Source organism: Alternaria viburni (genome assembly GCF_023758015.1).
Source record: "Alternaria viburni strain BMP 2772 chromosome Unknown scaffold_4, whole genome shotgun sequence".
In the NCBI taxonomy this organism is placed as follows: Eukaryota; Fungi; Ascomycota; class Dothideomycetes; order Pleosporales; family Pleosporaceae; genus Alternaria; species Alternaria viburni.
Genome location: NW_026055773.1, coordinates 316,902 through 341,186, shown reverse-complemented (window position 1 = coordinate 341,186; position 24,285 = coordinate 316,902). Strand labels below are relative to the sequence as shown.

The 24,285-nt window shown below is 51.4% G+C and overlaps 6 protein-coding genes and 1 non-coding gene across 7 annotated transcripts; 2 read left to right on the top strand and 5 right to left on the bottom strand.

Annotated features, from left to right (window-relative positions):
- Window positions 1-10,942: 10,942 nt before the first annotated feature.
- On the bottom strand, window positions 10,943-11,044 carry J4E79_002361. Its single transcript has one exon. It is a non-coding gene; the product is annotated as a tRNA-Lys (tRNA).
- Window positions 11,045-12,044: 1,000 nt separating this feature from the next.
- On the bottom strand, window positions 12,045-12,872 carry J4E79_002360 (uncharacterized protein; the record flags this gene model as incomplete). The annotated part of the gene is made up of 1 exon (XM_049351260.1): window positions 12,045-12,872. The coding sequence occupies one exon, from the start codon at window positions 12,870-12,872 to the stop codon at window positions 12,045-12,047; it is 828 nt and encodes a 275-aa protein (XP_049213898.1).
- Window positions 12,873-14,469: 1,597 nt separating this feature from the next.
- Window positions 14,470-15,541, top strand: J4E79_002359 (uncharacterized protein; the record flags this gene model as incomplete). The annotated part of the gene is made up of 2 exons (XM_049351259.1): window positions 14,470-14,937; window positions 14,990-15,541. 2 exons carry the CDS (start codon window positions 14,470-14,472, stop codon window positions 15,539-15,541), a joined length of 1,020 nt encoding a protein of 339 aa, XP_049213897.1.
- A 788-nt stretch (window positions 15,542-16,329) lies between these two features.
- Window positions 16,330-17,361, top strand: J4E79_002358 (uncharacterized protein; the record flags this gene model as incomplete). The annotated part of the gene is made up of 4 exons (XM_049351258.1): window positions 16,330-16,539; window positions 16,592-16,635; window positions 16,686-16,735; window positions 16,790-17,361. The coding sequence occupies 4 exons, from the start codon at window positions 16,330-16,332 to the stop codon at window positions 17,359-17,361; spliced, it is 876 nt and encodes a 291-aa protein (XP_049213896.1).
- A 1,169-nt stretch (window positions 17,362-18,530) lies between these two features.
- On the bottom strand, window positions 18,531-19,938 carry J4E79_002357 (uncharacterized protein; the record flags this gene model as incomplete). Its single annotated transcript, XM_049351257.1, has 2 exons — window positions 18,531-18,801; window positions 18,854-19,938. 2 exons carry the CDS (start codon window positions 19,936-19,938, stop codon window positions 18,531-18,533), a joined length of 1,356 nt encoding a protein of 451 aa, XP_049213895.1.
- Window positions 19,939-21,131: 1,193 nt separating this feature from the next.
- J4E79_002356 (uncharacterized protein) lies at window positions 21,132-21,871 on the bottom strand (the record flags this gene model as incomplete). Its single annotated transcript, XM_049351256.1, has 3 exons — window positions 21,132-21,338; window positions 21,552-21,677; window positions 21,863-21,871. The coding sequence occupies 3 exons, from the start codon at window positions 21,869-21,871 to the stop codon at window positions 21,132-21,134; spliced, it is 342 nt and encodes a 113-aa protein (XP_049213894.1).
- A 975-nt stretch (window positions 21,872-22,846) lies between these two features.
- Window positions 22,847-24,204, bottom strand: J4E79_002355 (uncharacterized protein; the record flags this gene model as incomplete). Its single annotated transcript, XM_049351255.1, has 2 exons — window positions 22,847-23,900; window positions 23,951-24,204. 2 exons carry the CDS (start codon window positions 24,202-24,204, stop codon window positions 22,847-22,849), a joined length of 1,308 nt encoding a protein of 435 aa, XP_049213893.1.
- Between the last annotated feature and the right edge of the window lie 81 nt (window positions 24,205-24,285).

Here is a 24,285-nt window from a genome sequence, read left to right as displayed (position 1 = left end):
CGGTGGCACGGGCAAATCTCCCGAACAAAGCCGATGGATGAATGGTTCTGGTGATACCCTCAGCATCCTTGATCAATATCGTCACTGCTGAGCATTTGGTCGCCGGAGTAAGACGATGTTCGAAGAAACAGACGACCAGCGATTCAGGGTCCATGAGGATACCTGCCGAGTCGTGCATGGTGCGTGGTTAGCGAACGGGACTTGCCATTTCACGCTTCTAGTACTACTGCACTCTAGCTAAGTAGAATTGTGAAACCAGCGCAACATGACGAAGGACCGATAGCTCAAATCGGCTTTTCGATTCGAGATGCGTCCGTTGTACGAAGTGAACCATACTGTCTCCAACCTTGATAACATAGTATGGTTCAGGCGACGGGGCGGAATTTTATTCTCACAAAGTGTCGCGGATAACTCCGTCGCAGCTGCGGTCGGGGACATATGACGTAGAAATCGCATGATTAGTTGGAGAAGAACCGTATTCCTAGGGTTCGAAGGCCCTGTCAGCAAGTGAGGCTGCGTGCCCGCTAGAATAAAGACTTTAGTATACCGGCTTTCTATATAAAATAGGAAAGGTGTCCCCGAGGCAATCGAACTTTAACCATAAGGCGAGCAATTCGACGGAGGCTCGGCCAAGACGTGATCGACCATGACAGCTGAGCGGAGATGGCTCCGTAGCTTTCTGGTCGATCATAATGCAGAGCTTTAGAGTCCGGCTGTTGATAGCGGACGCTGAGGAACTGTGCCAACGTCGAAGCGCGTCTAGAAGTATGCGGCCGGCGTTATTTTCGTGAATTATAGGCGAGGTGTTGCGCGGCTGTCAACGTGTCGCGTTCACTCTCCTGAAGATCACCCACTGAGTTTACCAAAGCGGACACTAGCCAACGTGATGCTGATCTCCAGAGGTTCGGTATGGGGCTCCGCCATGTCGGGCAGACAGCGTGGCGACAAGACTGGACGTTCGAGATGCGCTAGGAAACGTGGTGACTGCCAAGCTAATATGGGCTTGGTGTTGAGGAGTGGTGTGAGGGCCTCAGCAAACTCAAAGTAGGGGAAAACGTTCATCTCAACGATGGGCTGGTGTGAATTCAAAGCGATGCGATTGGTCGTTTGAGCTCGAGCGCAACCACACCCAGGCTTCGGGCGGCGACGGTCAGTATCATGAACTTCCTAACCTTCAGTGGCCTACTCAAGGTTTGACCAAGGTGCCCTTACTCTTGGAGATGCTTTTCCCTCTAGACGATGAGCAGTCTCAGGTGTGGTTGTACGACTAGCTTATATCCGAGTATCTGCCCGTAACTAGCTCTTGAGAAAGCGAGTGCGGAGTCCACATAGTCGGGAACGGTCTCGCGTATGCTTTCAAAGCAATTCGCCGGTATACGGAGTACGGTGCGTTGTCGTTGCATAAGAACGAAGATGTTGCATATGCGCAAGGATCAATGACCGTATCATGCGAAGAACTGCCGTGGTGTCGATAGTTGCTCATATGGCTAAGGCGCAGGACGTGATAGTCGCTAGCGTCGAATCGAGCATTGAACGAAGAACCCACATAGAAGGTGGGAATGTATTCTGCGATGTGACATGTCCAGTCTGGCGGGCCTGCCGTATCGTTTGAGCTGGCGAAGGATCTGCTATACGCCCGGCATCTGTGTCTTTGTTACCTCGGTGAAGCCAGACCAGATGGAGGTTGCACCACTGTGTCGCCGTGGCGCAGACTGCAGGGCTGTGATGCAGCCATAGTCGTACACCCTTCTCCAAGAGTCCCGGAGATGCCGCAGTACAATGATTGTCGATGTAGTGAGACAAGTGGGGTTGCAATGCTGACATTCATGGCCCAACCCCAACGTGGGGGCACTGTGTAGTCGCTGCTATAGGCAGGAAGTACCAGAGCTGCGCAACATTGATACGGCCCTGCGATGTTGGTACTCGTGCTTTGATAACGAGGTGGTAATGTCGGTCATGTCCGCTGCCACCTACTACGAGAGGCTAGCAGTAGTGTCCAGGAGCGCTGGCCTGTTTGCGTGAGGACGGTGGAAGAGACGATGAGGTGGTGGAGCTTGATATCGCGCCGCCGGCGCATGTCACCACGGCCAATCAGGGCGTGGTGGTGGTCGAGGTGAAGGACGCGCGGGGTTTTGGAGCTCTTGCTATCTGTGCGCAGCATGGCACTGCAATTGGCAGGCGCGCACCGCAAAGTCCCAGGGTGGAAGTTGCGATTAAGCGAGCCAAGACTAGCGAGGGGGAAGGCACGATGCAAGCCTCGCACGAGCGTTCACGAACGGATGAAGCGCCGTTCGCCTGTGCAGCGGCGCAAACACCAACTACTGATCACCATGTTATCCCCGACTTCTTGATAGCCGGCCCTCCGCCAAATCGATCGGTTGATGTCCGGTACGTTTCAGATACACTACACTACCACGTACAATTTAGCCAGAATACATGACTGAACTCTGCGCACGACCAAGGCGACTCGCATCCTCAGGCCTAAGGGCTGGAGAATCGGAGGGCATTATTACCGACGACCTGGTCTAAAAGCGTCAAATCGATATTACCCTCCAATGACGTGCAAAGCTAACACAGGCTGTCGGCACCGGCAGGATGCAGTGCTGACCGCGCGAACACGATGAGTAGCGGACACATGGAAGACAAGAAAAATGGAGAACGTGGGATAGCTTTCCCTGCTTCTTGGGCGGCGGAGGCGTACTGGGAAAAAGAAATATCCTACGCCTCACCATAGACGCGCCACTACGGACCGGTGGGGGGAGACGCTGCGCAGGTGCCGTCGGGAAATAGCAAGCCTGCTGGAAACCGTCTGACCACCGAAAATTCGAGACGAATTAATAGGCCCGAAGTGCTTTTGTATCAGATCGGTCTTCCACGTGCAATCGCCTGTCTTGGGCAACGCCCGTACTATTGGTGTGCAAGTCATGCAGCGACCGTAGCCAGAGCGCTGGGTCAGGCCTCATGCGCATTAACCGACGACCGGCGGCCATCACGTACTGCAATCCAGCTTGGCCAGTGACATGCTCGCTTGACCACGCTTGTGCAACGCAACTGTGGAATCGCTGATTATCCTCAATCGCGATGACGCGAGTGGAGATTAGTCGAGCCTTTGCCAGGGCCTTGCTAGCGAGATGAACACTGTGGAGAAGGACGCGCCTTCGCAGCCAATTTGTCGCAGGATAGCATACCATGACAGCGCCAGCAGTTCACGTCGGCGTCATCCCTGCACCACCCTTCGAGACCTCTCCAACGACCGCGAGCATCGGGGGATCATCGCAGCGGGCTTTCGCTACTGGGCGGTCACGTCACGACGTCTGCGTATTGGGCCCTCATCTGCGCAAACCAAACCCTACCAGTCTCCAGTCTGCGTCAGCTCTCTCGCTCAGGCACTTCGGCCCTGTCTCCATTGAGGCCTTTATCGCCGTCCTCATCATCTTAGATCCGGACACTGTTGAATCTCACCCTGGCTCAACCACGCTTCCCCGACGACGTTCGTACGCACAGAGCCATGCTAAATTAACCTCACAGCTTGCATACTCCTTAGCATACTGCCTTGTATAGGCCCCTTACATACGTACCAGAAATCGGGGTCAGGCAAGACATTACATTCGTCTCTTCGCCAATCCAAGGCCATCCACATGGTGGCTTGACTAGACTTTCACACAAGACGATGCAAGTGGATCGCGCCGCCGCTGACGCTAGGCGGCTACCGCTGGCTGTCATCGCATCCCACCGTCGAGACGTGACAGGCAAAGCATCCCAAACAGCGACTGTGCGAAGGGTCCGAGCCATCAAAGTCATGACGCTCGGACTTTGCTGGCCTGCACACCCATCCATCCCGCACATCACTTGGTCCAAGCGGGCCCACCAACAGCAACCTGGTCGCTTGGCCTCTAGAAGATGATCTTGTGCTTGTGAGGAAGGAGGATTGATGAACCCTGTGAAATCCTCTGGTGCGAAGAGGCGCTCCAACGCAGCAGTCCGGTTGCGTAGTAGCGTGGATATACTTCGCCACTTTTAATCATCCACTTGTTCAACCAAACAGCGTCGTCTAAATTTCTATATTCGGTCCCTACTTCTTTTCGTATGTATGCAGGCTTTTGCTTTTGGCGCCTGTTGTCCTGAAGATTGCAATGCGCCCCCGCTAACGAACGGCCGTGGTAACGACTAGCTGCCTTGAGCTGTCACTGTCGGTGCGCAACTGCTTCACCATCGCTTCTGCTACTTGGTTATTTACCTGGTTCTTGACTATTACTACCTCTTGGCCCCTGCTGTCAGTGCGCCTCCGAAGCATTGATTAGATCGAGAATCCCATGGCACGGTAGATCAGCAAGTGTCCCGTCGACCGCTCCGCAAGCAAGATCTTGTAGTGCCGGCTCCAGCGTTTGAGAAGTCGCCTCGTTTGACATCCCAGGTATGTACACTGTTTAGCTTCCTGTCCATCATGGATCTTTGTGGGGCCTTGTTGAACTTTAAACATTAAATGCTTATACCCTCAGGTCCTTCAATGCACTACGTATTGCCGCGTCTTGATATTCGGGTCTTGCGACAAGAGTGCGCCTCACATGGCTGTGGGTACAGAACGCCGCGCGAAGAAGACGGCAGCTAGATTAGAGCACTCGTTGCTTTTACAGCCCCTTCAGGACGCCATGTCATTCAACCCCCCGAACCATAACACTGGGTTTGGTCGTTCCCATGCCGCCGACACTGCTTCTACACCAAGCCCCACAGATCGACTCGAGTCCGCCCATGATTCTGCGACCGGTCAGGAACCCGCTACCCAACCTCACCAACATTCGAATAAGAAGAGACGCTCCTCAAAGAGCAAAGTACCGGGAGAGCTCCGCAAGTCCTCATCAACTCCACACATGCGCCACTTAGCTCTTGGAACCCCTGGTGACCTGTCGCCAACAAGTAACAAGCCGAGGAACAAGCTAGGATACCATAGAACCTCAGTTGCTTGTGGTAAGTGAACAAACAGCGCATTCTGGTGTCGTTCTCGATCACTGACTGTTGGGAACAGGGCATTGCAGGCGCAGAAAGATACGATGTCTTTTAGCTCCCGACGATCCCGCAGGCCGTTGCTCCAACTGCATTCGGCTGAAAAAGGAATGCAACTTCTACCCAGTTGAGCATAACCCTGATATGCCGCAGCCCCAATCTATCTCGTCGAAGTCGGGTAGTGCAGTTCAACCAGCTACACCTGTCTCTACTTCACCTCGGCACCCTTTGTCCTCCTCAGGCGATGCCATGGAGTTCCGTACACCATTCTCTGGACCTGCGTCGAACGGGCAACCTCCAAGCTTCGGATATCATGGCGACCACGACAGTGATCCTCACCATGCATCTGTCACCAGTGGCCGTAGGTTTAATGCTGCCTCAGGCCCGCATTCGCTGACGAACAAAGTCCCAGTACAGCACCCTCCTTACCCTTATCCTCCTCCAATAGAAACCCAATGGCCACCAACGAACAGTTTCCTACCTTCATCCACCGTAGGCGAAAGCCCCACGTGGCGCAATTCACCTTCAACCGCAAACTCAGCGTACGGGAGCGAATCAAACGTTTCAGGTGGTCATACACCAGCCGCGATGAGCACGAGCTCGACCATGTCATACGGTCACCAGGACGGCCACTGGAGCCAGCAACCATCGTTTCAACCACCATCACGCTCGATGTCGTACGGAAACATTGAAGGGCTTCCGCAACAATATCCAGGCCAAGGTCTCGGTATCCAACACGAAAACTACCGGAGAACTTCTCCGTATCCATATCCGACCTCGATAGATACGAATCCTTCCACAATCCACGCGACGACGATAGGCGCATCCACAGCGGCGCCATTATCTGCACCCGTTGTTCCGAACCACTCGTATTATCCGGCTCCCTGGTCATCATACGACGCCATGCCCAACCATGGACCACCAATGCCTACAGCTGGGCGTTCTATGAGTGCGCAATGGTATGGGGAGCCAGGACATCTCGACCGGGTACAAGAAGAGGTGACCCCACCAATGGCATACCATCACCAAGGCTTACCGCAATTCTACTCCGGAGCATAGTTAACTACCAAGCGCATAGCGGTTACAACAGTACAACTTTGGCGCGGTTCCACAACCTCCAAATTTCGATCTCACACTCTGTGTGGTGGCCAATGGCATGGGTCAGGGAACACTTTGGCGACAGCTCCGATGTGAGCGGTCTTATCAAAATCATCATTTCCGGAGTTAGAGGCGCGACACGACTGGAATTACGATACATGGTTTGGAGATCATGCTTTTCCAATGGACCAATAAGTGATCTTGGGCGTTACTAGCATTGCAAGTTTTTGATTTTCAGCTTCACAAGGACTCCATAACGGGGCGTCATTCTTCCAGGTTCATTCAGGTTTTGCTTGGGCAGCCTTCATGTCCCAATTTCGGCGGTTTCGTTTCACACTTCCAATCAGCATCTCACAGCCACTATCACATGTACAAACAACGCCGATTGGAGGATCATTTAGAGAGATGCTACATGTAGCTTTCCGAATACTTCGAAAGCATATGCGCCGAATTCGATACCCAGATAGTAACATATCGCTACTTCACTACCTGAGTACCTCGGCACGTTTGTGACACCTGTTTTCTGTCGTTCACGGTATGGCGTCCCCGCAACTACAGCAAGCATACGTTACCCACATGGTTTCACGGGGACCGTGGGGTCACCAATGCGAAACCGACTTGTCAAATACCACCGGGTACTTTGCAAGTCATAATTATGTTCAGAACATGGTACTTCCTGGTACCAATGAAAGTATTGTTCTGGAAGGTGGCATGGCTGTCTTGGCTTTGGCCTGAGGCACACACGCAATGCTCGGCGAAGGCAAGGCACTCCGAAGTAAAACTACGGTTGAACGGAATATTCCCAAACACCTACACTTACATCATGCTTACGAAACTCCCATGATCAGTAATCTTTAGAAACCCCCATTTTATATACCTTCTCTACGCCAATACCAGCAATGCAATGGGTACAACTATCTGTGTGTCAATCAGACAATGCATGAAGGTCACGGACCGGCTGTTAGCAAATGGCATCGCACTGAAGCCTTATTACACGCGCGAAGATGAAGCCACGCAACTAGCCGTACCATAGCATCTTCGTACCTGCGTCTACGAGGTACGATCTATAAAACCGGTTCTATGACTTCGGTCGTTCAGCCTTGAAAAGAGCCTTGGATAAAGTCAAAAGTCAACCGTCGTCAGCAAACCCTAATGACGTTTGACCTTTGTGCAAGCGAAGCATGTATCCCAGGACCCGGAATAAATTCGCTTCCCAGCCCAAACCTGCGGACATTGCGCAGACGCCCAGGCCTCCTGTCCAGACTTCTTGAGACTGTCGTATGCAACTTGGAATACGTACCCGAACCTCGGTCATTCAAGGTGGCAGTTGATCCACTTTTTCTCGTCGCTTCTCTACGATACTGGGAAAAGCTCGGACCGTGATTAATCCTCCTTCAATTCCGGACCATGAGACAATGGCTGCGGAGGGAACGGAAATTGCTTTTGCCTTTGGCTCCCAGTTTTGCTGGACCAGGACTCGACTTTTTCCCCGCTACCACACAGCCGGGTAGGAGGCCCGTCGACGTTTGCTCCGGAATGACCCTTGATCTTTTCCGACCATGTTCTTGCTGATCGCACTTGGCTGAATCATGGGCCAAAGCCTCGGTTGTTAATCCTCTCGGCGCTCTTACCACAAATGTGGAGGTGTGCCTGTACGGACTAAATCGAACAAAGAGAATGTGGGCTCAGCGCGTGGACACGATATGAAGAGGTGCGTTTTTCTGCTTATTCCCAGCAGCGGCTACTGCATGGGCTCAAGGGTCTCTGTGGAGAGGCGTGCGTAAAAATCGCTAGTTCGCAACGACCACGTTAGTCGAATTCAGCGTAGTTACGTACACGAGCTGGTGGTCACCACCTGGGCACGTTTACAAGTTTCAGCGACATTCTCGAACCACTCGGCAGCCGCAAACTTCATGCGCGCAGACATTCAAAGTTACACACATGTACGCGCAAGCCACTGCAGCCCTATGCGCGAACGACATACTGGCAGCACGATGTTACATCATTTAGTGACACAAGTTCAGGGTTTCTCGAAGGATTCAGAGGCGTGTCTAGGCATCCAATCGCGCATTTCTCCCATGCAGGATACTGGGGCACAAGAGGTTTGTCCTGTCACAGTTAGGCGTGCTGGCGGGATGTCTTCCGGCAGTAGTACTGTATCCACACAGATCCTCAGCATCATCATCATCGGTCTGCACACCAGCTTGTTTTCATCACAGTCCACCACGATTGCCAGCTTCTTAGCGTCGTAAAAGCCGGCCGTTGCCGTATGACAGTTATCGGCATCTAACCCCTGCAACGGAAGGTTGCAACGAGTGTCGCAATCGTGTTCGTGCGCGTCTGCAGGGCAAAGCTGAAGGAACATGCACGCAAGGTTGGGAACGCTACCTTCCCCATCGCTCAACTGACGCATACCCAACCGCAAGAGTCACTGGCCTGTTACTCATGGAAAATTCACGCGTGTAAAGCCGCGGAACTGAACCCTGTCAGATCCGCCTATCCGTGCTTCCTGTCAGTCATTGAGCGCGCACCGTACCTCCCGTTCCGCTGGGTTTTGACGCGGTTTCGACGATCCAGGCCTCCTTTGCGAACATCAAGCATAAACGCCTGCAACCACCCTGGCGGCCATGTACGCCTAATGGATTTTCGAGACATACAACGAGTCGGAAAGCATGCAGCCACTACATTTTCACACACCACCCAATAGCCTTTCCCTCGCGTCTCTGACCCAACCACCACGACTGTCAAACAATCTAAACTGCATACCAACAAAGCAGCGTGACTTGCACGCAATGCGCTCATGCTGCACCGCGCCGCGAGGCCACAGCTGCAGCATTAGCCGTTCATCTTTACCAAAGTCCACTTTAACATCCTTCCATCCGATCCGGGCAGGATTTCCGAGCTACGCCCCAATCGAACGTATAGATGAACAGCACACTCGACCGGCATTAGGCAAGCAACTCAAAGACTCTGTTCGCTGGGTCCGCTGCAAACGCATCATGCGCGGTCGGACCTCTCTCGCGTTTTTGCTGCTCGTGTGTCATCACATATAGGCAGCGCGTGCTGCACTCCAGAGTCTTGGCTTCACGCATGGCGCTATTGCGCAAACTTACATCCGCGCGCTATGGCATCGACGCTCTGGTTGCATATACGGACTGGCGGTTTGTGGAGTACCTGCATGCCTGTTCACATAGCTATAGGCGGGCAGGGCGATGTTGTGCATGCGCCTTCCCATTATAACATGGCTGAACCATAGAGTAGGTAAGATGGACAGTATGCGAGTCATTTCGGCGGATGGAAGCCTTCCCGGTGTCAGTGGATGCTGTGGGTCGGTCGAGATATGTACTCAGGAAGAGTGAAGCTGTGTCTTGCATCGCATCGCATCATGCAAGACTACTACGAGATAGGAAGACCACGATGACCTTCCTCTAGCTTATCCCTCAAGACGGATATCCGCGCAACTGCCCCGTAGCCCCTAACCACCTACGTGTCTCTCTACTCCGGAGCAACCAACCCCGATAGAGACCTTCCCTTACGCCTACAATTCCAAAGGGACTCCAGCGAAAGACGGTCCGAATAGCAAGCGGAACTAGTACATGTCAAATAGTGCTTGATGTGGGTTGCAGACTAGATGCTCTTCCACCGGCTGCTCTGCTACAGTAACCGGTGCGGCGTGCCCTAGGTTTGAGCTAGCTGCTGGCTGCCTACTGTACGCCTGCTGATCACTACAGATGCGTAGAAGGCTTGTTTGGATGTTGAAACAGAGTCTGGAGCTAGGAGAATGCCGGTAGCTTACATGCGTGTTCGCTAAAGAGTCTTGGTGTTATTGAGAGTACAGTTATTTATGCGCGTGGGAAGATATGCCCTATCAAGATGATGAGGACGGCCACTAAGGATGGTGCTAGGGATTATAGGCGTAGTGTCTCGTATAGATTTGGAAAGGATTGAAGTAAAGATACGTAGATACTATGCTGAAGTGAGACTTTGAGGTGATTAGACCTTGTTGCACGCGCATGGCTAGTATAGTCGAAAGCCGATCGGGCGCGAGAAGACATTGTGAGATGGAGACGTACAATGACGCGGAGGGCTTACCGAGAAGCGTACATTGCGTAGTGTATATCTCGGTCATATCTCATGGCTCAAAGGTAGTTGCAAGTCCGTAGTTATTGCAGCGCACTGTTAGTACAAGACCCGCGCGTTACATTATCTTCCTGTGTGAAACGAGAAGAATGATGGGTGAAAGAGATACACGGAAGCCATGTTGTGTCCATCTAGAGACTGAGATGTAGATTATGCCTTTGCTCACTCGCGGCTATTTCAACTTTCAATGCACGTTACTGCCTTTACGGCTTCTATCTTCTATCGCAACGAGCAGAAAGGCTGTGTTCCTAGTGTCTTCTCCCATGGCTACTGATTCCAGCAGCTTTCCATCTTCTTGGCGCGAGGATCATGCTCCAACACCATCCCATCAGAAGTTACAGCGCATGAACATGAGATATCAGGGGTCCAAAATGGTTGCAAGCTTCAGAGAGTCTTCCTTTTATGCATGTAGACGTTGCAAGCATACCAGGAAAGGGGTACGTTCGTTGAAGTGAAGATAAGCTCTTGCCAGACTAGTACAAGATGAAAAAAAAGAACTCCCTGTGCAAAAGCAAATCAACATGAAGACTACATATAGAGAGCATGGCGCTGCATATATTCGACGTGTCACTACCACTGTCGCTGTGCCATTGTCGTTGTTGTTATCGTCGCTGATTTTCCAAAAAGTAGGAAAACATCCTTCACCACTACTACATCATCCCCTCCCTCCCCAGGACATGTACCAGACGCCAGCAAAAAGGAAAGCCCGACGTGGGGGTCGAACCCACAACCTTGAGATAACCAATCGAGTCTTTAGGACGTGAAAGCTAAGAGTCTCACGCTCTACCGATTGAGCTAGCCGGGCGATTTGATGAAATCTGGTGATTTGATGGAGGCTTGCGAAAATACAACAACTATATCCACAGAGTTGTGCCATAAAAGCGCGGTGAAGGTATCACAAGACCACTTTCTCGGTTTTGATGTGTCGGTGGTACATCATGGGCTGCAAAGTGGGGTAGAAGAAAAAAACTGCAGTGGGCCGAACCACGCCGCATCGAAGCAAGGGAATGCATTGCAACACCGAACCAGCACCAACGATGCTACCCGAAGGCACTCTTTAGATGACATAAGGCTTTTGTGTTTGGATTCCAAGAAAGGAGAAATTGGGGTAAATGCAGCTTTTGGCGCGTGTGTATGCTGTTAGGTTTCCACCTTGCGACGATCCAATAAGTTCTTTATGCTAATGTTAGAGGATGCTATCTACGCTTCATACTGCCAAAATATCCAAACTATGCAACTTAGCTATAGTGGCTAAGGTTATATATACCCCTATCTATATCGTGTTTGACAGGATGTTGATGATGTGCCCCACAAGTTTCGTCGTCACATAGTGAACGAAACCCAGGACCATCGTTATGGTAGCTATATATCACTTGATTCTTGCATCCTGCGAAAATGAGAGGATCAGGACGAAATCGGGCAACTCGAAGTGACTGTTGTCCTTAACGCGTCATGGTAGACATGAAGTTCTAGCATCTACTACTGTGTCGATTGGACGCTCGTGATACTAGCTTAGAGTATGTATCGTTGCTAGGCTATTTATTATTACATTATTAATCGAGAGCTAAACATTTATCAAGCTATCTTTCGCTAACCAAACGCCGTCATATACAGAGTGGCTGAATCCCATCGTAATGTACAATCTATGCGAACGATTAACATCGAAGGGCATACTTGCGAGAGTGCAGTCCTTGCAATAATGCGATGAATCCAAACGCCCTCTCTAAGACTCATCTCTTGCGCCGACGCATTATGTGACCTTTCCGAAAGGCTTGAATCCACCAGCGAATACCCGTGAAGAAAGTTCACAAGTTCATTCCATCCCAATCCCCCTGCGTCGGTCCTCCGAACCGCTCCCGCCGTAGCCTATCATTCTCCTCAATCAACGCATCCCTCTCCTTCTCAATACTCTGAATATACTCGATCGCGCTCGCCAAGATCATCGCCTTACTCGGCTTCGGCTGCCCGACCACTCCAGCCTCCTCGCTCTGCCTCAATATCGGCACCGACTGTCTTAGCCTCTCCAGTTCAGAATTGAGCCCCTCTCGATACTTGCGCTCAACCTGATTATGCGGTAACCGTTTTGAGCGCTGATACTTTAGAGTCGGAGAAGGCAGGTCTTGGCTGTCGGTGGCATTGCGGTCCATCTTCGGGCGACCCCGCTTCCTCGTGGGGCGTTTGGGGGTGGATGATTCGGAGGCAGAGGTTGGCGAGGATGGGGATTCGTGCTTTAGCATGTGTGGGGAGAGAGATGGCGATATGAGCGGTTGCGACGCGTCTCCACCTTGCGACGAGGGTTGCGACGTTGTGCTTATGGGGGAGATGCAGTCTGGTTCGTTCGGTTGTGGTGGCCTTGTGTTTGTAGTGAAGTCGAACGGGTATGGCTCGAATGGACTGGGGTGTATGGTGTTTAATGTTTGCGTCATAGTCTGGTTATTGTCCCTGGTCGATATGCTGGCCCTGAAAAACGTCGCGTTGCAATCTTCTTCTGTCTTCGATGTCGTGCCGGATACACTCTGAACGGATGTAAGGTTTTGATCGAAGAATGTATCGGAGTCAAAGAAAGTGTTCAGCGAGTCGTCTGGGCCTGGCCCGCCAAGATAAGGATTGTCGAAATAGTTGGTGTACGGCATGGTGTTCTGTGGTGGAGAATGTTCGGTATGTTCGGTCTTGGTTCCCTGCGCATCACTCGGGAAGTTCATTCAGACTGTGTCGACTCGTGTATCGGTGGACGTGTTCGTTGCTGTTTGGCGGTTGATGTATCGGTGTCGCTGGGAATGACGAAAGGCCTGGTATTATAAGAATACAAGGATGTAATTGTATCGACGATTCGAGAACTGCACACCCAACAGAGTAGGTAATAGGTCCTCGTGACCTGCTGGGAATCCACCACTAAGGTTGATCAGGTTCCGGTGTAGTGGCTCAGTACAGTCAAGATGCTTCCAGTAGCTGTACGGTAAACCCAAAATCGCAAGTTAGTTGTGGATCCGTCCTATCCTCAACCATTATTGGCACGGCTAAGTAACCCTTCCGCTTCCGCGAGTTTCACTGCAACGTCTGCTACTCATTCAAAGGGTCGAGTTTTTACAATGACTGTAAACGTCGAACGATAAGCACCTCATCGGCACTGTCCGGTAGGAGCAGCATCTCGTGTAGTCCCGGGACGAGCTCCACTACGCCGAAAGTCGGTTTCCGCACATGCTCCGATCCCGAGTTTCCGATATGACTCTGAAGCCGCGTTGCAAAGACTGCGATGTTCGTTTACGTGCGTATAACCTAATTTACCCTGTTGATCCTGGTAAGGCCGCGAATTGCGGTCTCAGAATGTACTCAACAAAGCCATGATGCAGGATCTGATTTGCTTTCGCTTGTACGCGGCTAACTCGGGACGGATCGTATAAACTATCTGCGATGCCGGATGGCTTCCTCACGGTATGATTACTGGCTTGCTTTATTAGTAGATGTTTTGCGGTACCCCGATCGCAAGGTCAATGACAGTAAAAGATCCCTAAAGCCTCATTCTTGCCGACGGTAGATTCCCGGATGCATGCGGATGGAACGCGTTGCTTCTAGATACAACAAGTGAGTTCGCTTACTCCTTGGTATCGCATCCTTCCAAGGTTGTGCTGCCCGATGATGGTAGAGGTTTTCTCCGAGCACCTGTCATGGTACCACTTCTAGGCATCGGCGTGCGCCAACAGGTATCTCCGTTGTTGTAGTAATCGAGGGAAATAGCCCGGGCTTAACGAGAGAGGCTGAAAAAGTCGAGAAGTCTTTGCGGCGCATGTGGCTATGTTGAGGTTGGTGCAAGGCAGCTCGTGAGAGTGGCGTGATACTTGTCGGCAAGGCCCGAAGTAGTAAGTCTAGCCGGCAAGGATATCCACAACTCGTGGCCATCACGTTTTTCTGTGACCTTGGCGAGTGCAGCGTAAAGAATAGTAATCCTGCGCAAGGCTCCTCCACAGAAGCCAAAGTCGTGTACAGACTGACAGCGAGCAGCACTATTATCTCGCAGCCGAAGTTGTAGCTACCATCGCAAAAGGAGAGTATGGTAGCGGTGGTTTGAATACCATCACTAACAATGAAGATGGAAGATAGTAGATGTTTCTTCCATTCATGAAGGTAATGTTGCTGCCTACAAACAAAGTATGTTTGTTGGTTGTAGACACTTGCGATTTATTGAGGTCACAGCTTATCCACCCCGCTACCCCTCAACGCGCGGACTGAAGCATGAAGCTCCCTGCCTCCGCCATGACAACACCATCAACATCAACAACGCCTAATCGCGTCAAAACACGCTTTCTCATCATCTCAGATACTCATACTAGAACTCCTCTCGATAACATTGCCGATGATGAGGCTGCCTTCCGCCCGCCACTGCCCAAGGCAGATGTGCTTCTTCACTGCGGCGACCTGACCATGATCGGTCATCTGGATGAATATGAAAAGACTCTCGATATGCTCGAAAGCATCGATGCGGGATTGAAGCTCGTCATAGCTGGAAACCACGACATCACTCTGGACGAAGAGTATTACGCCAGGAAAGGGGAATACATGCACAGAGGGGATAGGTACGACAAAGATCTACCCGCCAAAGCGAGAGAGATGTGGAAGGGCGAGCGGGCACGAAAAGCAGGTGTGACGTACCTGGAAGAAGGGACGTATACGTTCCAACTCCAAAACGGGGCCAATCTAAGGGTATGCGCATTGCTAGACAGCCGACACCTCCTTCAAAGCTAACAGCATTCAGGTCTACGCGTCCCCCTACCAACCAGAATTCTGCGACTACGCCTTCCCCTACTTCCGCAACGAAGACCGCTACAACCCTCCCCATCAATGCACACCAAACGCCAAACCCATCGCCGAAACCCCCGTTCCAGACTTTCCCAACATCGATGTTATGATGACTCATGGACCTCCTATGGGTGTCATGGACGCGACAACATCAGGACAGCACGTCGGTTGCGACCACCTACTTCGCGCTGCTCGACGCTGCAAACCCAGGCTTCATTGCTTTGGGCATATACATGAAGGATGGGGCGCGCAGAAAGTGCGGTGGAATAATAACGGTCAGCTGGATGTCAGGATCGAAGAGCACATCAAAGATGTGGACAGTGTGCCTGTTGATCTCGATGCGGCTAGGGAGATGAGGGCGGCTGCTGTTGACATCGGCGAGGGTAGCAATACTGCGGTTGAGTTTGGGCGAGAGACTTTGATGGTCAATGCGAGTATCATGAGCGTAACGTATAAGCCGTGGAACGCGCCTTGGCTTGTGGATATGGACCTTGAAACGGCAAAATGATTCGGAATGACTGTACGAAGAAGACAGCAAAGAGACGCAAGAGCGCAACTAGCTCAAGGAGTGGGCATCGATGAGACGAACCAATTCGCAGGCTTGCGCGATACGGTTATCACGATTGGTATAGAACGATCGATCGATACCTCAGCAGCCGGGTTGAATCTATGAACAAGTTACCCTGCGACAACCTTCTACGCATCTTCTTACAGTCTTTACACTATGTCTTGCATTTGTCACGACTCGTATCTACAGAAGGACTGCTAAATGGAGTTGAGTCAGAATCGAGCGAAGACTCCCGGGCACATTTTGATGCTATATAATCTATGAGTTGACGCCTCGTAAATGTGATGAACTAGTAAAGACCCCACCACATCGAGCCGATGATCAAAACGTGACAGCGCGTGCGGGTGGATCTATTATATCAGTGATGCAATCATGACCTGCGTCAATCGAAGCCCTCTTCAACGCGTTTGAAACGCGATTTTGCGTCCATTCCCCTCCATTCAGATCTCAGCCTTATTTGATTTGTTCAACCAAAGCCCAATTTTATTAATTTCGAAGACTAGATTTTCGCGATGTCGTTGAGAGTCCCACACGTCACCTTGACGCGCTTTGCAACGCGGTGCTCATACCGTGACGTCAGACCGTTTACCCGCTATATCACAACTTCTGCAGCACGACCTTCCCCCTCTTCAATCTCTGCACTCTCAAATCGCATGCAATCAATTGAACGCACGAAACTAATCACGAATCAATTCCAACCACAGAATCAACAGCGCAATTACGCAAACATGGCTCCTACCAACAATGCCGAACTCCAGATGGGCCAAGTCTTTGATGTCAAGGACAAGGTCGTTCTAGTCACCGGTGGTGGCTCTGGAATTGGTCTCATGATCACACAGACTCTCGCTGTCAACGGTGCTAAGGTTTACATCGTTGGACGGACGGAGGAGAAGCTTGAGAAGGTAGTTGAGGTGCACGGCCAGAACATTTCAGGGCAGGTAAGTCTTCGACACGGTGAATTCATGAAGGATATAGTCTAACAGTCGCTAGATCATTCCGATTGTCGGAGACTGCAGCACCAAGGAGGGCGTATCGTAAGTCACCCGTGCCATTCGCTCTAGAACGGCATCTAACTACCTCACAGCAAGATCAAGAAGGAGATCGAATCAAAAGAGAAGTGCCTATGCGTTCTTGGTAAGCTATCCACCACCTATTACTATCTAGTACAACGCCAACTAACACCCTCAGTCAACAACGCCGGCATCGCCCCAGGCAAGACCGAAGTAAAAGGCAGCGCCGAAGACCTCGTCTCCAAGCTCTTCGACGGCACAACCGAACAAGAATGGCTCGACGTCTACCAGACCAACGTCGTCGGCCCCTTCCTCATGTCCACCGCCTTCCTTCCTCTCCTCCAAAAGTCTACCGAGACCCATCCAGGCTACTCCGGCACCATCATCAACATCTCCTCCATCTCCGGTCACATCAAGATCTCGCAAGGTCACTTTGCGTACAACTCCAGCAAAGGTGCCGCGATACACCTCAACAAGTTGCTCGCGTCCGAGATTGCGAAGAACGGGATCAAGGTTCGGGTTAACTCGATTGCGCCGGGTGTCTTCCCTTCAGAGATGACCACTCAAGAGAGCAGAGACGACAACCAGAAGAGTGAGATGCCTAAGGAGCACAAGGAGGGTCTTCCTGCACAGAGGCCTGGAAAGGATCAGGATATGGCTGCGGCTATTCTGTTTGCTGTTTGCTGCCAGTATCTTAACGGTCAGACTGTTACCGTTGACGGTGGCTACGCGATTCAGGTCGGTAACTAAGCGTGCTGCTGGGGTTCTCTCTTCTTACGATCCCTGTTACTTTGCTCGAAGATGAGCTTTACGATAATGTCAAAATGAATTAATTGAGCATTTGATTGCCTCATCATGATGGATTACTTACTCCACTGCAACCAATCGTCACCGTGCTTGCTTTTCTTAATTTCTTCTCCCAACACCCAACCGGGCAGATCAGGTAGTCCTTGTTTCCCAATATCACCAGCCTCTTCAATATTCATGTCCAAACCGATCTCTCTACTCCAATTCAGAACATTCTGCAAATGCGCCGCAGTTATTTTGAAAAGGCTCTTGTTACCCGCACTTAGAGTGGGGTGTTTCGCTCGGTTGGATGTGTCGATCATGCTGCCATTAACATCTCTACCGAGGCATACGCGCTGGAACCTGAGGACAGCTTTGTAGAGCTCCTCGATTGCGAAGTTATCTGTGAAAGTTTTGGGTTCGTTTCCAACTGTGCGAGAGGACATCGTGGAGTAGGCGGTGGCGGGCAGATCTGGTAGGTTCGCTCAAGGTATATACGGCGTGTGTTTGCTCGCATCTTCCACTACGCAAGCGTATGTGCCCTTTCATGATCGAATGTTTGCGCTCTAACAATGTGAGAAAGCTCAATACGGTGACTGCACGAGTGTTTGTTCAAGTTAAAATCAATTCGCGCCCTTTTGTCTTCCCCAACTCAGCCATCAATCCCTCACCGCAATCTACTCTAAACACCCAAGATGTGCGGCCCCGGTCCTTTGGAAAAGCTCTACTTTCATGGCTGCTTCCTCGATCCGTTCTTTTCCCTAACCACCGAAGCCGAAAGAATGGACTGTCTTACCGCAAACGTGATGAGCCCGCTAAAAGATATGAAGTATGTTTACCTGGGTACGTGGGGTAAAGATAAGTTCAGAACACTCGACGAGGAGCGAAAGCGACACTTCAAACGCTGTATGAGCAAGATAACGGCATATCTGGAAGAAATGAATGAGTGGGTCGATGAAATTGAGGTAGAACTTGAGGAGAAGGCTGGAATGCGGCGATGGGATTGTAAGGTGGAAAAGTAGGATTGTTATTGACAACATCCGCTATGTAAAAGAAATGTGAACGCCAGCCCAGGCGCCATGCAAATATGCAACATCCACTCATTAACTTCATCACAATCCTCTTGATACATCTTACAACTTGGCCTTTGGCCACTGGTCCATCAAGTCCGTCATCTCGAACCTAGGCCAGTCGGGGTTGAGGCTAGGCGCCGGTCTCTCGCGATCCCATGCCCACTTCTCCTTGAGCGCTGGTTCCAGCTCGTCTTCCAGCATCTGCACGACGTACTTGCCGAGAACGGGGAAGAACTTGTAGCCGTGGAAGGAGCCGCATGTAGCGACGTAGAGACCCTTGGCGCCAGCGTGCGGCGAGATGATGAAGTCGGATGAAGTCGTGAATGCGTCCCTGGGTGATGTTAGTACTGTAAAAGTAGAGGGTACATGAGTGTAGAGCTTACCAGCAAATGCGATGCTTCTCCATCTTCCAATTCGCGCCCTTCTTCCCGTAGAACACATCATTCGCGTGATCGATATCCAGCTTCAACGGGCCAGGCACGTCCCACTGGTTATAATCCTTTCCAGACGGCGGCGCAGAAACGAAGCGACCGGGTAGTACTTCATGTGTATGCTTGAAGATCTTCTCGCCCCACCACTTGAGCTCGCGGTCCTTGGTAGGCGGTAAGCTGCCGATGAAGGGTCCGTATGCGGCGGTGTAGCCCTGGACACCAACGGGCATGTCCTTGAACTTCTCGTACGACTTCTCGTCTAGAGTCGTCATGCCGGTTGTGATACCACCAGCGACGATTCTTGAGCCAGAACGTAGGTTGGGGTTGCCGCTTTTCTGGGCGGCTTGCTCGAGGAGCTTGGCGGTGTAGGCGCCGGTTGAGAGGATGGTGTGCGTGGCTTTGATGGTGCTGCCTTGCTCGGTGTTGACGCCTGTGCATCGACCGGTGCTGTCGATGTCTAGGTCCTTGACCTTCTCCGTGATGTACTTGACGCCCTTTGCGATCGACCACTTGGTAACTGCTCTTAGCGCGTCGCCAGCCTGTGCCCAGCCACTCGTCTTGTTGACGAGTACACTCTTTGCGCCGTCGTAATTCGCATCCTCGAAAAGTCCGCCGAACAACTTCTTCGCTTCCTCAATGGTGACTGATTGCAGGTCTGCTTCGCGTCCAAGCTTCTTGTAGTTGTCGATGACTTCTTGTGCGTAATCTGAACGGCAAACCCAGAAGATACCGGTCTCGTGGAAGTACGGCTGCCATAATGGATCCTCCTTGAAAACATCTTGGGCCTCGAGCGCGAGTCTGCAGTAGATGACATCGTCGTAGTCGGCGCGCACGACCTTGTTCCAGTCCCATGAAGCTGCTACGCGGTTATCGGCGTCCCAAGCATCCTGGTCGACAACGGTAACTTGTCGGTCTGGGTACTTCTTGATAAGGTGGTAAGCAGTCGAAATGCCGAAGACACCGGCGCCAACGACGAGGTATGAGGGCTTGCTCGACGACATGTTGTTCAGTAGCCAGGGCTTATCGTCGCAGAGCATAGAAGTAGGAGAGGTTTGATGCAGCAATGACCATCCAAGACCATCGCATTGCGTATTTATATCATCACGCACTACTACTATCACTCGCACCACAAGCGGCTAGTGAGTATAGTGGGCCGAAAGCGGCCATGTCGTTGTGGTCGCTGTAGACTAGGCGCGGGGCATTCGTGGAGGTTGTTTCCTCATCGAGCAAGATTTTGCGACGGGCAAGCTCCGTCGCTTTTCCCGATGCTCTTTGCACCGGCTGCCATGGCTCCAATTGGACATGGCTCATGATTAATCGTCTGCCTATCTGCTGATATCGACGTCTGAAGCGTTGCGCAGTCGTCACCGACGGTTCCGATTATCGTGGCCGTTGGAAAGGTCGCCGCATCTAAGCGAGATGGCGGCCGTAGTGTGCTAACCCGGTTCAGCTATGCGGCGCGATGAGTGAATCTGAAGTGCAGACTGACACCACGTTGAACTGTTGAAATCTGGTAATGTTAGAAGAGAAAAAAGATGATAGATACCAGATGTGCCATGCCCTGGTCAATCCAGGATGTACGTGTACTCGCCACGTGGTGCTGTATCAAGCTTGGCAGCCACCGCGAGCTTTTGCTATATCGGAACACCATCACTACAGTCATACTATCCGTAATTTTCTTGAGGTAGAGCTTTGCATGTTTCATGAATATGGGGTGCTTGGGTCGTCATGTGCTAGCATCACGCGTCACTGTAGAGCGGCACCATTGAACCTATCGCTTCCATGCGAACTGCACGACAATTCAGATTTCCTGCAAGGTACATATTCATCCATGTTACATAGAACTCGTACCACGCATGGAAGGCTCGGAAAACTGAAGAGAACCGTGGGCATCCTGGCCATTGGCAAGGGGCGCCAGCGCATCATGGGCGAACAAGCCAACCACAACCAGGCTCGAGACGACCAATACATCGACCAAAACGTCCAATAGGAGCTTTTGAGTACTCTAAGCTCATACGCGAATGCAAGGTCGATGCAGAACGGATAGACTAGGGTTGACAGCGGAGCCCGATGGCCCTGCAGGATGGCGTCGCCAGTCTGCTTCGCGTGGACACGGTACATTGGCCGATCTAGTGCAAGAGCCGCTGATTGAGTGCCCAATAAGAGGCCTCGTACGGTCGTTTGGCAGCGGTCTTGCTAAATGTTCAGCTGCTGCCATCGTATCGCCCGCTCAGTACCGATACACTATGCCTCTCTCTGGTAGTGGGGTTATATCCGCTGGCCCACTGCGCACAGCAAGACTTTCGCGGGGAGCGGGCGTGTCGATATCGTCTTCTGGCTCTGGGCTCGAAAGGACGATGTATGCAGATGGGGCCGCTCGTTCTGTCACAGTGCCGGTTCTCGATTTCTTCGCACTACCGCGCTCTTTAGGTCCAGACTGCATCCTTTTGTGACGCGGTCTTATTGTATTGACCTTCGGCTTCAGAATATATATCTCCTGGTCTGGTTTATCGCAAGTCCGGTAGAAGTCATGACTTCCAGGAAAGCTACCGCCCCAATCAAGCGATTTGTGCTCAATTCTGGTACCAAGAACTTGCGAATGTCAATTCGCGAAACTGGTAATATTGGGGACGAGCTATACTGACCGTACGTATCTTCCTTGGGCTTCTTTGCCAAATTCACTCGTATTGGCTGCCTGCGCATCGGTGGTGGCTTTGGGCTTGGGGGCGCCGGCGGAGATGGCGGAGCCATTGGAACCGATAGAGGCGAGCTTATACTTGGTGGTTGATAGAGAGAGCCGTTGTCTCCCATTTCGTCGTCATCGCTGACATGGGGAGGTTGATAGTTGCTACGCGGCCGCACTGGTTCCGCAGCATTAGAGCGTAAGTTAGTCTCGATCGAAGCTGAATATGTTAGCTAAACTCTCTCTGAATATCGTGGAGATGGGACAGAATGACTTACGTAATACATTGTTAGCATCTGCTCCAAGAATCTGTACAGCAACATTGTCTTCCTCAAGAGGCTTTGCAGGTCTCGGGACTGGAGCAATGAAAGCCCCCTCAATGTCTCTTGACACGTAAGGAACGTACTTAAAGCTGGGATTGAGGCCTGTGAAGGTGACTCCGTCGCTGACAGCTTGCGATGAAATTTCGGGACACGAGCAAAGCCGATCTGTTCGCAGTTAGCTTGGCAATAGTAGCCATTGTCCTTAGGATACTTGCCGCTAAGGTATATATAGCTTGTGTCCGGTATATGGCCAGGCGTGCGTTCAATCCGATGCAAGACAACTCTGATCGTCTTGTGCTTGTGCCTATGTGAGTCTATAGATTCCCACGTGACAACGAGTTCGCCTTTCTTCTCCGTTGGGGCACACTCAACCGATCGAGGCATCTGCAATAAGCGGCTTCTGGCCATGCTCTTTAGCCAGCGCTCATCAGCAACGACTTGTGGATGTTCCCCATTCGCCATGAGCTGAGAGATCATGATATCCCATAGTTGCAGGACTGCATGGTCGCATGAAAATAGATCCCCGCCTGAACTTTGATCTTCTTCGCAGAAGGCTTGATCATGCGCTCCCTCCCAAGTAAGCCACTTGTTGTGAACCTTCCACGTACCCGCAAAGAATCCGGCATCGATATTCAAGTGCTCGCCTTTCACGAACCTGAGATTCATAGCCTGCGTTGCCGGACAAGACTGCAGCAGACATTGCAACATTTGCCGCATGTATGACGCGAAGTGACTGTGGGTCCATCTAGGAAATTTAACAAGTTCTGCGGACTTGAATCGGTGTAGCAGCTCATCTTTCGGCGTTCTGCAAAGGAAATACTTGCGCAAGATCCTCCATAACTCAGGGTCGATCGGTACGGGATTTTGGCGCAAACTCTTTTCAATGATATGAACCTGCTAAAATGCAAGAATTAGTCGAGAGCATTCCAGTACATATCCTCAACTCACGTCTTTCCCCTCAGCAGCCGAATAGTAGAAGGCTGCCCGATTATCTCCATCCGTATTGAGCGTCAACATCTTCGCCCAGACCTGCCTGGCAATATCGCCTGGCATGAGCTCATCCTCTCCATCGTCGATATGCAGCATTACATCGCCCATCTTATTGATGGAACTCAGAAGCAGTTCGGTGTAGTCTGATACGAGTTCTGAGTCAGTCGACTGGTCTGTTCGTATCGCAGCTGTCCAGATGGCAGATATTCCTTCACTCTCTTCTCCTCCGCCCGTAAGCGCATCGCGGTCAGAGCTAGTACTTCCTTCAACGAAGTTATAGCCGTATTTGTAGTTGTTCCCCCTAGTACCCCCGCGCGGTAAGAGAAGACCACGCAGGTACATGTGTCCTCGATATTTGGGGTCGCGGATGAGATCGCCATGACTGGTGTGGATAATGTTCTGGGGTGGGTCGATGTCGAGCGTGACGGTAATCCATCTCTTGAAATCGGTAATCGAGAGTCGTTCACCTGGTTTCCTACGTCCATAGATATCCCGCGTAGGTCCTGGAGCGCCAACTATCAAACAGACATCTTCCCACGGATGCGAATTATGAGTCCTCGGCTGACCCCGCGCCTTCTTCATCATCTGCTTCAAGATCGTCTCGTTAATGCGGGTGAGCGAACAGGCTAAGCTCCCCTTCTTATAGAGAAATCTCCACTTGAAACTACTGCTCTCATAACGGACGTTGTAGTTGTTGCGCCGATAAACAAGAGCGGAGATCTTCATGCCGTCTCCATGCTGTCCCGTTTGTCCATCATCATAGGCCTTAGTCGTCGCACCAGTACCCAGATTGCGGTACTTGAGAGTGGCTTTGAAGTTGACGATCCTAAGGCCTCCAACGCAGTATCCGTCCTTATCGTGTTTAAACTGTATAAAACCAAGAAGCTCTTTGGTTTCTGGGTGATGCGCCTCGATGAGTATGAGTCGTTTTGTCTTGTTCTCGGTATACGTAGGGCGAAGTTGGGATAGCTTCAGGTTGAAGGATTTCAGGATGCCGTCTCTCCTACAGCTAGTCAGACGTTTCTGCTGTAGATCACCAGCAAATACACTCACCAGTTTTGGTAAGACTCACGGAAGGCTTCTTTACATGTCCAACGTGGCCTGTAAGTATTCACGATATTGAGATCCTTCGTCGTGCGATTAACGCCAATGAGATCAGTGTTCAAATCGAGTTGATTATTGTCGCCATCAGAGGACTCGTCGAAGTCGCTGGTGTTTTCATTCCGTTCCAATTGCTTTCCTGATGGACCGGGACCCGGGATCGGGTTGGCATCAAAGTTGAAGTCATCAGAGCCGAATAACACCATGACTTAGAACGAAGACCCGCAGCTGTGCGTACGCAAGCTTAGAAGTGTTATGGCGGCGTAAAGGTATTGAAACGTGGCGCG